General features: G+C 55.4%; 6 protein-coding genes across 6 annotated transcripts; 2 read left to right on the plus strand and 4 right to left on the minus strand.

The window, feature by feature from the left end:
* Window positions 1-1,204: 1,204 nt before the first annotated feature.
* IAQ61_008878 (uncharacterized protein) lies at window positions 1,205-3,406 on the minus strand (the record flags this gene model as incomplete). Its single annotated transcript, XM_066098162.1, has 5 exons — window positions 1,205-1,262; window positions 1,310-1,790; window positions 1,842-2,364; window positions 2,414-2,696; window positions 2,754-3,406. The coding sequence occupies 5 exons, from the start codon at window positions 3,404-3,406 to the stop codon at window positions 1,205-1,207; spliced, it is 1,998 nt and encodes a 665-aa protein (XP_065951801.1).
* Window positions 3,407-4,474: 1,068 nt separating this feature from the next.
* On the minus strand, window positions 4,475-4,792 carry IAQ61_008879 (uncharacterized protein; the record flags this gene model as incomplete). Its single annotated transcript, XM_066098163.1, has 1 exon — window positions 4,475-4,792. The coding sequence occupies one exon, from the start codon at window positions 4,790-4,792 to the stop codon at window positions 4,475-4,477; it is 318 nt and encodes a 105-aa protein (XP_065951802.1).
* Window positions 4,793-4,844: 52 nt separating this feature from the next.
* Window positions 4,845-5,736, minus strand: IAQ61_008880 (uncharacterized protein; the record flags this gene model as incomplete). Its single annotated transcript, XM_003836469.2, has 2 exons — window positions 5,144-5,736; window positions 4,845-5,074 (listed from the first exon to the last, which is right to left on the minus strand). Exons 1-2 carry the CDS (start codon window positions 5,619-5,621, stop codon window positions 4,845-4,847), a joined length of 708 nt encoding a protein of 235 aa, XP_003836517.2. The 5' UTR covers window positions 5,622-5,736.
* A 463-nt stretch (window positions 5,737-6,199) lies between these two features.
* Window positions 6,200-10,029, minus strand: IAQ61_008881 (uncharacterized protein; the record flags this gene model as incomplete). Its single annotated transcript, XM_003836470.2, has 9 exons — window positions 9,404-10,029; window positions 9,055-9,339; window positions 8,798-9,001; window positions 8,667-8,749; window positions 8,431-8,610; window positions 8,277-8,369; window positions 8,069-8,225; window positions 7,769-8,013; window positions 6,200-7,714 (listed from the first exon to the last, which is right to left on the minus strand). The coding sequence occupies exons 2-9, from the start codon at window positions 9,221-9,223 to the stop codon at window positions 6,200-6,202; spliced, it is 2,646 nt and encodes an 881-aa protein (XP_003836518.2). The 5' UTR covers window positions 9,224-9,339; window positions 9,404-10,029.
* Window positions 10,030-10,558: 529 nt separating this feature from the next.
* IAQ61_008882 (uncharacterized protein) lies at window positions 10,559-11,099 on the plus strand (the record flags this gene model as incomplete). The annotated part of the gene is made up of 2 exons (XM_066098164.1): window positions 10,559-10,812; window positions 10,880-11,099. 2 exons carry the CDS (start codon window positions 10,559-10,561, stop codon window positions 11,097-11,099), a joined length of 474 nt encoding a protein of 157 aa, XP_065951803.1.
* Window positions 11,100-11,799: 700 nt separating this feature from the next.
* IAQ61_008883 (uncharacterized protein) lies at window positions 11,800-12,962 on the plus strand (the record flags this gene model as incomplete). Its single annotated transcript, XM_066098165.1, has 3 exons — window positions 11,800-12,006; window positions 12,054-12,708; window positions 12,792-12,962. Exons 1-3 carry the CDS (start codon window positions 11,810-11,812, stop codon window positions 12,960-12,962), a joined length of 1,023 nt encoding a protein of 340 aa, XP_065951804.1. The 5' UTR covers window positions 11,800-11,809.
* Window positions 12,963-13,279: the final 317 nt, after the last annotated feature.

Consider the following 13,279-nt stretch of genomic DNA (forward strand, 5'->3'; position numbering starts at 1 on the left):
TGCACTTCCTTTCCCGATGATTCAGCACTTCACAAACACTTGAAAGACATCTACCCAAGGATTGACAAGTTCTCGAAATCCAATCATAGTTTTCCCCTAGTGACTGTGCGGGTAGACACAAGGCACTGTGTTCGGCCATTGTTCAGTCAAAGGGTCCTCGAGACGGCAAAACAAGGACAAGACTACTCTGATATGGACACAAAAGGGTTGATTGCATAATCGCGTCTACAGTCATGGCTCATTCGAGGCAAAGAGCTTCTCATGCACAACATACCATTGCGGTGTTCAATAGCTGACATGGCTCAGACAACATGTCTACTTGGCTGATAATGTACCCAGGGAACGCAAGACAATGACGTGACCACGATAAGCCGTCTTCGCAACAAGACATGACCATTGAAGTATATCGATCTTGATCAACCATTTGCATCCTTGCTAGGTCCCGTATTGTCATGCAGTCTTCACCTTCATGATACACATCCGAGCTATAACGGCTGCTTAGCCTCCCAGAGCATTCGCACTTCTCTTAGACAGAACATCTTATCCAACCCAACGTCGTAATGAAAAACGCACTTGGCCACGAGTGGCTAACAACAACAGCCGAAACAAAAGGGTAAAAATAAGAATGCATTACGCTGCAGATCAAACAAGAAAGTATGGTGAGCGTCCAGCAGCTCCAACCCAATTAGTCCAGAAAATAAGTCTTGAAAGGTCCAAAATGTTTTTGTACAGGCAATGCATAAAAAGACAAATGCTGCGATATACAAGAGGCGCTGTAAATGTGCATGCTGTGGTGATGGTCGATGCCAGTGTGACGCAGAGTCGCCGCAGCACGCCAACGGCGTACCGCAGCAAAACCGGTCATTCGCAAACCCATGTGAAAACATAGTTTCCCTGGGAATGCGAACAGGTGGCCACGGTCTCCATCAAAACATGGGGGCGTAAATGCGTTCGAGTTAGGGTGCTGCATAACACCACATGTTGCATCGGGCGCCGTGTAAATGATCTGTGCGTACAGTGCCTCCGGTGGAGCCCAAAAAAGAAAACGTCTATAATTACGTGCGTTTTGCGGAAAATCTGTGCGGGTATTGTCGTATGCCATGACCACGTCAGATCGGGATCGTCAGGCAGTAAAGAAACTGGAAGCCGGTACCAGCGGATCCATTTGGTGATGAGAATTGCACATTGGGCAAGCAATGCCACTTCATTCTTCGCAACCGTGCATAAAAGAGTTCTTTGGCCACTCATACTTGGTCGATTTCCTATCATCGTCAGTCATGCCAAGTCACAGTAAAATCACATTACTTACCAATCCGTAAAATTGGGATTCGCATACGGCTCTGGGTGCTTCTCAATGTAGTCAGTGGTAGGGTACCCCTCTGGGTCACAAGTGACGATTTGGTTATCTTCTGGTTGGTAAATGCGAATGTAATCGATACGCATGTACGCAGGCATGTCCTTGGCAATTTCCTTGAGGTCGATCGCGGCAAAGCTGTTGGACATACCGAAGTTGGCAATAATGGCCATTGGTTCTTCTGGTATGACCCTGGTGCCGATGTTGCCATTGGCCCGAGTTGAAGGGGCGTGAAAAGTCCAGACCTTATCGTCTCCAACATACCAGGTGATCCAGCCATCCTTACCGGTCTTGTAATCAAAAGCGTATTTCTGGTACTGTTTCCCGTTGTACCAGTCGGTGTTCAGGTTGGTCAAACCGGATATGGCTTGCTGAAAAGGCCCTCCTTTGTAGGCGTTCATCATCGTGATTGACTTATCATAGACCTCGACGTAGTCTGATTTGCTTTAGTACACCGTGACCATCGTAAGTGAGCAAAAGTACATACCGTAGTCTGGCTGATACCAAATGTCAAAAGGCGCGGCCTGGAAGGATTGAGACACTACACCGACAGCATTTGTCTCTCCGGGGCCTAGGAAATGCACGGATCCTTCCAAAGCATCGATCTCGGGCGCACTGCGGGATTTACCCGGGCTGGGATGATCCTCACCTTTGCAGGTGCATGCGGGCAGTTTCATTCCGGGGAGGAAACTCAGACCATCGTATGAACTCTGGTTCGGCGTGATTCCCATGTCGCACTCATCATGGTAGCTATACGGCCAAAGACCTTCGGTAGAGCCAAGATAGCCAGGACGGGCCAGATTGCCCATGGTCCAGAATCCAGGCCAAAACCCGCTGACATCGCCTCGGCCAGGTAACGAGATACTGGCCTCGACATGTCCGCCTTTGTAACAAAGCTTGTTCCACGACTGCACCATACCAGACCGGTAGTCCAGACCGTGGTTCTTGATTTGATCGAATTTGAAGTTGAGAGTACCATTTTCGGTATATGCTGCGTCAGGATCATACCACTGCTCCTGTTAGTACTGGGCTCGGTAGCGAGCAGGTATGCTGACTTGCCTCTAAATCCTGTGTTGCCCCATACCAAATGTCGACTGCCTGGAAGTAGGCATCGTCTCCATCGTAAAAGGTCCGGCCATCCGTGTTGAACTCATCGGAGAAGACTAGAACCTGCTTGGAGCCATCGGCCGATGTCCGGGTCATGGCCTCTTTGGGAGTGTCTGGATCGATGAGTCCCCGTCGCAAATTAGTGAGTAGCGGTTCATGTTCTTTGCCTTGTATGCACATGGGATTGCCTGTGCAAGGAGTCTTCGTTGGTTCAGTCATTTTGTCGACAAAGGTCCTGTTCCGCTGTCAGCCTACGTCTACAGAGCAAGGGTTACGTTGGAGCCCAACGTACAGCACGGGGTACCCGACAAACAAGGCAAGAAGACCAAGAGCTAATAGTGCAAGACCACCGACGTTGACCATGCCACGCTTGGTGAAGATGTCGCAGTCTCGCTTGTCCTTTTCGTTGGGGTCCGGGTTGTGCAGATAATCGTCTTTTTCCACATCTTCTGGGAACAACAACAAGCCTGCCGAGGGAAGGATATTGAACTTCTCTGAGACGGTCTGCGTATTGAGGTCCTCCTCGCTGCCTGCCCGTGAGGGTGCTCGTGAATCGTCAAAGGGCGAGGCAAACGGCCCCCTCGAGTCACGGGTGAGGTCGGAGCTCCAACTCGAGCGTCGCGAGGACATGGCAGAGGGCGAGCGCAAAGGTGATTCGTCTCGATACTGGCGACTGGCCCTGAGCTTCTTGGGCGGTAGCAGGTGCTCGGCCGAGTCTGCAACGGCGGCATTGTTGTAGAAGGCGGGAACGGTGCCAGAGCGCAGGCCCGGACTGGGTGCGGTGCCCGGGCGGATGGGCTGTGTGAGCGAACGCGCCGAGTGGGTGCGTGCCGTGCCCGGTCGCACGGCAGGCGATGCGTTATCGTCGGTCGTGGCTTCGAGGGTGCCCGAGTTGAGGCGGATGTGGGGAGGCCCGTCTCCCCGAGGAGACTGTGGCGGCGTCATGGTTAAGGAGCGTATGGGTGAGTGTAGTGCCGTGCTGTCTGCTATGAGGACGCCAGGGCGAGGAGGATACGCGGTAAACGAGTGTTGTGGTAGGCTGTGGCACGCAGTCGGAACTGGTAAACAAGGGAGCGGGCGGTCTGCACGAGGGCTGCAGCTGCGTGTCGGGGCAACGGGCGGCGAAATGCAGAATGCTTACTCCCCTCGAGATGCGGTGCGTATGGAGGGGGGGCCGATGGGCGAAAAGCTGCTTGGTATCGCTGCTGAAGGTCGGTTTTGGGGGAGCAGGAGGAGGGCGGGCGTGGGCACGAGGATAAGGATAGGGTGAATGAAAGTCGGGTCAGTTGCAGGGAAAAGAAGGGCGACTTGCTCCTGGCTCAAACGGGGCTGGCCGGCCAGGGTAGGTACTAGGTACGAGGTAGGAAGCACCTAGTACATATATAGTAGCCCTGGGTAGGACCTTGGCCGTCCGTCACTTGGCAGCTTCCATCCATAAGCTGCTGCGGACAGAGCTGAAGGCCGGTCTGCAGACAGGCAGGCGAGCGCAAGTGCAAGTGCAAGTGCAGGGTGTTGGGTGGTGGGTGGTGGGCGAAAAAGAGATGTACACCTGGAGAGTGTGCAGATGGATGGACAAGGAGAAAGAGGTCGGTCCAACACGACCACGACTACCCACTCGATGACTTGACTACGACAACGACAATGAACAACGACAAAAGACAGTGATTCCTTCTAGCACGCTTACGCACCACCACCATCATCATCACGTATGGTCATGTGTGCTCCTTTACTCTCTGGGGTAACTCATGCGCTCGGGTAGTTTGAGTATCATGTGATTTGCCACTGCTACATCCTGGCTATTTTCCATAGCACAAGACAAGTAACGTGATCCTCAAACTAGCCGAGATAACTAGCAGATAGAGTAAGTAGTACCTGTCCTCTACTCCCTACGAGTCCTCTACCTACTAGGAGTACTCTACAGCATCTAATGGAACATGCCCTTCCCCTTGGTCCCCCCCGTCAGCCTACTCTACCGGTACTAGCCCATGTCCCGAAATTGCGACTCGTCCACCTTCACAAGCCAAGGCCCCCGTCATTGGCTCGCCTCCAACCACTCGCCCGGCCAATGAGCTGGTGGGCAGCAAACAGTCTCCAGTACTCCGTACTTTGCAGCGCATCCCAAGAGCAAGAGCGTGCCCTGTTCCCGCTTGCAAAGCACTGTCGACTGTCGCTTGCTTGTGCATCCTGTGCCCATCGGAATGCGTCGACGGGAAACCCGGTTGTGCGAATCTCTGTTTTCCATTCTCCGCCCAGCGACGGACCCTCGTTCTCAACGCAGCATTGGCCACTGGCAGACCGATGAGCGCGAACGTGTGCAAAGGATGCGGCCATGGCCCAAGTACGAGGTAGAGTGAATAGTCATGGTGGGTACTACGTACAACGCCTACGACTCCACGCTCAATGCCTTGAGCCCTACCACCCTGCCTTGTTCCGTGTCTACAGAGACGACATAGTATTCCGCTCTTGTTTCACCAAGCTCCACTCGGAAGATCCTGATCTCGCCATTCCCGGCCTTGCTCACCGCGTCCATGACCGTCTTATACTGGCTTCCAAACTCCTTCTGCCCAACCTCTTGAACATCCTGATCCCCGCCTATCAACTTCTTCAGCTCGTCTACACACCTGTTAGCTTGCTTCTCCTACCACCTTTCCCCCTCCCCCCTCAAGAAAAGGGTCTTCTGACCTGCCGATACACTTGACCCATCAAACTTCAGTGCAACAGGCTCAAAAGGCTCATCTGCATCGCTTGTGTAGTACTCCTCGATCTGATCCAGCCCTCTTGGTACCATGCTGTTCACGCTCTTTGTCCCATGGCTCTTCTTGACTGCCTCCTGCGCTTCTGCAGAGCCGCTGGCTTGATTCGCCTTGTCCAGAAAGGCCGCGTAGTCGGCGTCGGATGACATGCTTCGTACCGGTCGAGAGGTAGGATGGCTGCCTGAGTCGTTCCAGCAGGTAGACACTACGCGACTGGGTTGCGTAAAGCGATGGCGTAGCTGCGGGGGGTGTTGAAATGGGTAATAATGTCGTGAGGACAAGGTGCGAGTGGCCACAAAGCCAACGAGACTCTTCCTGGCCGTATGCGTATACAGATTTGACTCGGTAACTGTACAGTGAGAGATCTGCAAAGATTGGCGTACGAGGCGCAAAGGCAGCAGGGGCATGCTTCACAGCAGTGCGATGACGCATCCGTGAGGAGTTGTGAGGCTTACATACGTCTTGGCTTGTAGGTACTGTACCTCCCCTCCCTAGCTGCCTGCCTTCTGGGCAGCCCCGCGCCGAGACATGCTGCGAAACATGCAAACGACACCACAACGACACACGTCACCACGTACCGGCAAGGCACCGTAGATATCGTGTACCGCAATCACATGTCATGCATGTTTTGTACATGTGTAACATTGGCAAGCAGGAGTGATACAAGGATAATAAGAGTGAATTGATCAATTTACTTAGTTTACACAAAATACGAATAGTATCACCAGGGACACGCCAAATTGATGGCAGAGCCATCACCAAGACTCTGACTTCTCGCCGAGTGCAAGCAGTGACCTTGTACCAATAAAACGCACTGATCTTTTTCATTGCATCGATATCACAATCTTGGCCTTGTCAGCTGTGTAAGTCGTTCGCAAAACCAGTCAAGCAAGACAATTGCAGTGCAGCGATTCAAATTGATCATCAAAAAAAAGAGCTCGTCTAAAAACGGAGAATTGTGCCCGATATTCGACTCTACGTCAGGCTATGACTTCTGCTCGACTGGGTTGGGTGCATGAGGAACACCATTCGAAGGCACGTTACGCGGGCTCCCACGCTCAGATTTGGAAGGGTTTGGTTTAGCATCATCCCCCTCGTCATCGTAGTTCTCATCCACGTCGACATGTCGCGCCGCAGGCTCATGGTGCTCCGGACGTTCCTGTTTCGGCGTCTCGGACATGCGAGATAGCGGAGGCGCAGCACCTATTGGCGGTAGAGAGGTAGGATGGTGAGCCGCCTCGGATGGGTGGTATCCATCATTGAACCGTCGAGGATCAGAAACATCTTGAGGACTGTGACGTGGTACCTGTGGCGATGATAGGCGATGAGGAGGGCTTGGACGACGACTATGCGGCTCCTCTAACTTCTGACGCTTCTCATCGTTTGTAGGAGGCTTCGGATTCACGTGATCATTCTCTTCCCACTCGCGAAGTCTCTTTGGTGCAGTTGGCGGACGGTCGTCACGATCGCGTGCTGCGGCTTCGGCAGCAGCCAGTGCCGAGGCTGGCGGAGGAGCTCCGCTTGCAATACCACTGCTTGCAGACGAATCAGGATGATGCTGATAGGGACCTTGGTAGCCATTGCGAGGGGAGCTGCCTCGATTCTCTACAATGGGTCGAACCTCGGGCGGGGGACTAGCAGGACGACCATAGGGAGGGACCGGACCCTGACTTGGGCCTTGATTCACAGGAACCCCGAGACCAGTAGGTGGTGGGGGCGGTGGCGGTGGCGCACTGGTAGGATGAGGACCGTAGTTGGGGTTGGAGATGCGGTTGGGTTGCGGTGGTGGTGGTGGCGGCGGCGGCGGCTGCTGCTGCTGCTGCTGCTGCTGTTGTTGTTGTTGTTGTTGTTGTTGTTGTTGTTGTTGTTGTTGATGAATCGGCGGTTGCGGTGGCGCTTGAGACGATTGCGGTGTCAGCTGCGGCGGCGGCGGATGATAGGGGCTGGGAGCTACATGGTGCGTCTTGGGGGAGGGCGACATGCCCCGACGCATAGATCCAGGACCTGGCGGGGGACCGACAGGCCCTTGAGGACCAGGGCCATTGGTTGGAGGCCGCGAGGGTTCGGCATACGCACGAGGTGGCTCTGGTCTAGGGCTCACAGGCCTCTGGGGCGCATGCTGGGTTGGAGGTCGGATGCCCTCGCGCTGTTCATAGGGGTTTAATTGCTGTGGCGGAAGACCGGGATCGCGAATCTGCGCCAACGGCCTATCCCAACCACTGGCTGCGAGGGCCGGCGGCGCAGGGCCTTGAGGTGCTTGCTGTGGTTGAGGTGCGCCCCACTGCGGCGCAGCAGGTCCATGAACAGACGCAGGTTGGTAGGCCTGTGGGTGGACGTCTTGGGGAATGGGAGCGTTTCCTTGGTTGGGAGCGCCGGCAGAGGTTTGGCCATTCTGCAGCAGTTGAAGACGAGCCTTGATATGTACATTGGAAGGATCCAGGTCGGCGGCACGCTGGTAGGCGTCCAGAGCGTCTGCAGTCTGGTTGTTGCATGACTCGTACTGTGCCATTCGTTAGTGACAAGAGATGGGAAAGGGGATTCGGCGGGTGCTTACGAGTGTGCCCAAGTCATACCAGACCTCGGAAATGTTGGGATTCAAACGGATCGCACGGGAGTACGCGTCGAGCGCGTCACGGTACTGATTGATTTGGTAATATAGCACACCTATGCTGCACCAGAAAGTCGGGTTCCGCCCATCACGGTACACTGCCTGCTGGTACGCCTCGTACGCCTTTGGATACTTTTGTTGTGACATGTAACAGCGGCCGAGTAAATACCAGCTCTGTGCATCGGTTTGATCTATTCAGAACTGTTAGACACGCCGTCCGGCTCATTTTGCAAACACCAGACTTACCAGAAGCAACAGACTTTTCGAGATATTCAATAGCCTGCTCTTGGCTGGCATAGTTGGTGCTTTGCTGGTGGTGTAACCACCCCAGCTGTTGGAGCACCTTGGCATGATTGGGATCACGCTCAAGCACCCGCCGGTAAGCGCCCTTTGCAGCTTCGAACTGGGCCCATGTCAGATTGGGGAATCAAAGCGACCAGTGCAGTGCACGTACCTCTTTCTGCTGCTCATAGACGTGGCCAATCTGAAACCATATGTCTTCTTCCGTCAGTGGTCGCGGTGGATTGGTGACGATGTATTTGAAGCACTGTGAGAGCATGAGTAAGGGTCCTTGGACAGACAGGTAGTAGGTGGATTGAGAGACTTACGTCCAGACTCTGGTTGAACTTCTGCTGTTGCTTGTAAATGATACCGAGGCGAAAATAGATCTCGTTGGCCTTCTCAAACGTGGGCTCCATGCGCATCACTTGCGAGAAGGCTTCTTCGGCGTGTTCCAAGGACCCGTAGCGATCGTAAAGAATGCCAATGCCATACCACAGCTTAGGCTCCTGAATGAAGTCAGTCATGACGTGTTTCTTATCCAAATGCATGGCCGAGGTCCTACCTTGGGATCCGAGAGATGGTAGAGAGCTTGTTGATAGGCCGAGTAGGCCTGCTGCAGATCGTCCATCATCAGATAGCAATGACCTGGTCATGTTAGGCGATGGAGGTCCGCATAGCCCAAGTGTCACTTACCGAGGCTACCCCAGACGTCCCCGTTCGCAGGATCGACCTTTAGGATAGTGCGCAAATACTCGACAGCAGCTGGGAAGGCGTCCTTGGTGCGCAGAATACAGGCAATGCCTTGCATAGCCGGCACGGACCATTGGTTGAACTTCAAGGCCTGTTCGTAGCATTGCATAGCGCCATCGTAGTCTTGCATCTGCTCAGAGAGGGAGCCTGTGTCATGTAAGCAGTGCACATTGCAGCGTGGGAAGGCGTGCGCAACCTACCCATTTGCGTCCAGACGGCCTCGGTCAGCTGGCCGAGGTATTGCGACGACGTCTTGGGCTGATTGGCGTGCGGCGGATGGCCGTTGACCTGGGCGTGCGCTGGATGCGGAGGGCCGACATGATGCGGCGGGATGCCCGTCGTGGGCGACGGCTGCTGGTGCTGAGCCATGAGGGCGCCTCACGACCGGTCTGGGTGGCAAGGCAATGAGGGCGCTGCTGAAGGCCCGCCAGAGATAGGAACGGCCGGGTGATGAGCAGGTTCAGTGATCAAAGAGGGTCGACGGGCTGTTCGCGTCAGTCAGTCAGTTAGTCACAGGAGACGACGGCGGGATGGCGACAGAATACGTACAGCAAGTACAGATGGGGTCGTAGGCGCGTCTGGCTCTGGTGCGGATGGCGACAACGAGTTGAGTGCAACAAAGGGTTGGCGCGATGTGTCGGAGAGCAGCACAGTGCAGCGGTCGCGCGCGCAGCGTAGGGAGGAACACGGACAATGTGGAGTCGAGAGGGGGGGGGTGTGGATGGGGGTGCCGTCACAACAAGACTGCCGACGTTGTTGCGGCAGTACAGTGGAAGTGGAGTGAAGCAAGCAAAAGCTCTGGAGACGGGAGGCTGCGATAGTGGTGATGTTGGATTGGCAGGGGAAGGGGGAAGGAGGCAGGATGGCAGATAGGGAGGGCAGAGAGGGGCAGAGAGAGAGAGAGAGAGAGAGAGGAGAGGAGAGGAGAGGAGAGTGGGTGAGTGAGCAAAAGAGAGTGAGGAAGCAGCAGCAGGCGGGCGGGCGAAAGAACGAAGGGGCAGGGCGGTCCAACGCTCTTTCGCTGCTCTGTAACCCTAACCCACGCTGAGTGTGTGGAAAGTAGTGCAGCGACCGTGCGGGATGGGTCCTGTCTTACGGACATGCCTGCACGCGCCAACCCGCCAAATCCCACTAGGGCGCAAGCCACACACACACAGGCGGCGACTGCCTTTCCAACAAAGGCTTTTTTTGTGTGAGTGGGTGTGAGTGGGTGGGTGGGTGGTCTGGGTGTTACCTGTACCGTACTAGCGTGTTGTAGTGTAATTGCGTGCCGAGAGCATCGGGCCCCACCCGCGACAAAGTCCAGCGCGCGCTGCTTCCAAGCTTGGCCACGGACCACGGTTGGCACTTGGCTTTTGCACCGGATCGTCCTCTTGCGCCAACCGCCTTGCAGGGGGGAATGAAGCCCATTCAAACACACTAACACGAGACTAGAGCATCTACACAGTAGGTTACTATAGCACTAGGCTGCCATGTTCAAAGACGAGACTATAGTAGAGCACATCAAAGACGAGACTTGAGTACCTAGGCACACAGTTTGTAGACTTGGTGCTGTACATTCACCAACTACTAGGTGATAGGACATGACAGTCCCCATAGATCTCTCTGCTCTCTGCTACTACCTTTGGGTACATACTGTAGATGATACCTTTCGCTAGGGGACTAACAGATAGGTGGTCCACCTAGACCATCACAGTTCCTCACATGCGCCATCAAGCCCGTCCATCTCATCGTCTGGTTGCACCCCTGCCCAGTTGCCCACACCCTGTCCAGTCCAACTCGACATCACATCTGGACATGCCCTCGACGACGGCCCCTCCAAGCCCACGTGACGATACCCTTTTCCCCGAGTCACCTGATCAACCCCATTGGCCCACACCTGACAACCTCGGGGAGCTCCAAGTAGAGAGTGTGTGCCCTATGTACTTTGTAGGTATTGTACGTACAGTACAGTACTTGTAGGTACCGTGGTAGCAGGTCCCCACCAGTGCCCATCGATCCCGCCCTCGTCCCCCAACCACCCAGGAATTGCCAAGGTCGCCTGCTTGCCTCGCCTGCCTGTCTGCCTGTCTGCCTGTCTGCCCCTGTGAGGCGGATTGCAGCTCGTACTTGTAGCAGCCCACCGGCGAAGGGGGACACTCACCCCAAAGGTTGGCCGCGCGCAGCTTTGGTCGGCGGTTGGCGAGACAAAGGCGGCGCACGAGGGACAGGGCGCCCGGGTGGTGCCAAAGGTGCCATCCATTGATCAACACAACATCTGGAGGGCTGATCGCCAAGCAACCACTCTGTTCTCTCCACACAGGGATGCTTGCTGGCATGCGCTGAAGCTTCCGGCCGTCGGACTAGCGCCTTGGAACGCCCATGCCCCCCCTGGTGTGACACAGCACTGTGCAGGATATGTACCCAACCCCTCCGCTCCCGCCTCTTCGGCAGAAAGAAATGGCTCGTGCCACACACACACGCACACACACACATACTCTACACACACACACACACATCCACACACATCCACACACACCCTCACACACCCAACCCACACCACACTACACATCCGCACCGCACACCCACGGTGACCCACCCACCTACCTACGGTACCTACCCACATCACAGTACTCTACTCTAGGCATACTGTACATTTGTCCCTAGCCCAACCCTGCGGCAGGCTGCAATCTGACAAGCACCCGTCATTTGCTGACGCATGAGCATGTCGCCAGCTCCGTGCTCCCTAGCCTGGGCCCTGCACCATCGGACAACAAGTACTTAGGTACCTGGCCCTTGGAGGTGGGAGGGGAGGGGGAGGGGGAGGGGGAGGGGGGCAGAGGGGCGGCAGAGGGGGGGGGGAGGGCCGCGGCCTGCAACCTGCAACGCCTGTTGCTGCGCACTCAAGCGTCCAGCGTGTCCCACTGCCCTCGCCTGCCTCTGCGGCAACCGCTCTCTGTGTGCAGGGTGTGGTGCATGGGCATGGGATGGGGGGAGAGAGGCGCATCTGTTCGACACACCCTGATGGGGCCGTGGCTTGCCGCCGAGCTGCCTGACCGGATAAACATGGAGAGGCTGCCGCTAGAAGCAGCCACACACATTCTGGGTCCTCTCTCCACCCTCGACCGCGCAACCGGAGCCACGTCAAACCAAAACAGGTCGACCGCCACAAGGTGATGTTGTAAGTACCTACATGCCTAGTAGCATACTAGTATTGTAGAGGTGAAGCCAGGGCAGCCCGGAGGCCTGCGTGTCATCCACCATCAGCCCTTGCCGGCAAGATGCGCCAGACGAAATCGGACAGCTTTTGCCATTGGGAAGCTTCCGCGCATCAGGGGCTGGCACTCTTGCAGAGCCACGGCAGCGAGCGGAGAGCTCAGGTCGTGAAGCGCACCCCCATGCGAACCGTCATGGCCGTCCTGTACCATGGCGACTCGACAGCCAAGATCCACGGGCCGCAGCACAAGGCTTTGGCTAACAAAACACTGGCCTTTTACTTGTGCAAGTACTGTAACAGGATCGCCTCGGTGGTACCCGTATCGTATTCTAGTACACAACGGCGGCTTGTTCCAAGTCGAAACGCCAACGCGCCCGCGCCCACGGCTTGTTTGGCCACCAAAGTTCGCAAGCAAGTGGACCAGATCTGCATCCTAGCCGTCCCGCTGCCCAGCAGCCTTGGTCACGTGTTGGTGTACGTCATCTCCATTCCTCGCCTTCCCATACATACAATGTGTACTATGTTTACATACCCCCTTCCTTTCCAGAACAAACACTTTCAACTAAATGAATACACTTACAGTGGCCGTCGAGAAGAGAACGTGGAGTTTGCGGGTGGGATCTCCACAACCATCGTGTCTTCGAGGACAGGAAGCACTGTTCACCCACCCTCTTCACACTTGAGAGGATGACAAACGACGCCCAATGGTCATTCACATGTGGAGTAGTACACAGTACCTAGTACCACCTATCGTTCAACAACGCCATGTCTCTTCCACAGAAGCCACAGTCTTCGCTACCGACAAACATGCAGCTTGAAGTCGGCTGTACGCGCGAGATCATCCCTCCAGGTTTCCCGCAACGCAACCAGTCGTCTTTTCCTCCTGCCACATCCACATCGTTCCATCACTAGCTGCTCCAGACGGTCACAGATGTGCTCTATACTGTAGTACACTAGAACCGTTACGCGGAGCGTGAAAGCTTGTGCTCACCTGCATGCACGCTGCATGCTCTACCATGTAACATTGGTCGGTCAATATGCTGTGCCCTCGGCTCGGCTGGGATCACTCTGCTCTTTCTAGTACCACTCCTGACTCCACTGTGTACAGAATCGCCTCTCGCATCGGGGGCCCGTTCTGTGGCTGCCTTTAGGTACTCTCATGGCAACCTATTCGGATGATTCCGCAGGTCACTAATGCCGCCGATCGACCGACCCCACGGTCATCGCTG

The sequence above is a fragment of the Plenodomus lingam genome (genome assembly GCF_022343315.1).
Source record: "Plenodomus lingam strain CAN1 chromosome Unknown contig_5, whole genome shotgun sequence".
Lineage (NCBI taxonomy): Eukaryota > Fungi > Ascomycota > Dothideomycetes > Pleosporales > Leptosphaeriaceae > Plenodomus > Plenodomus lingam.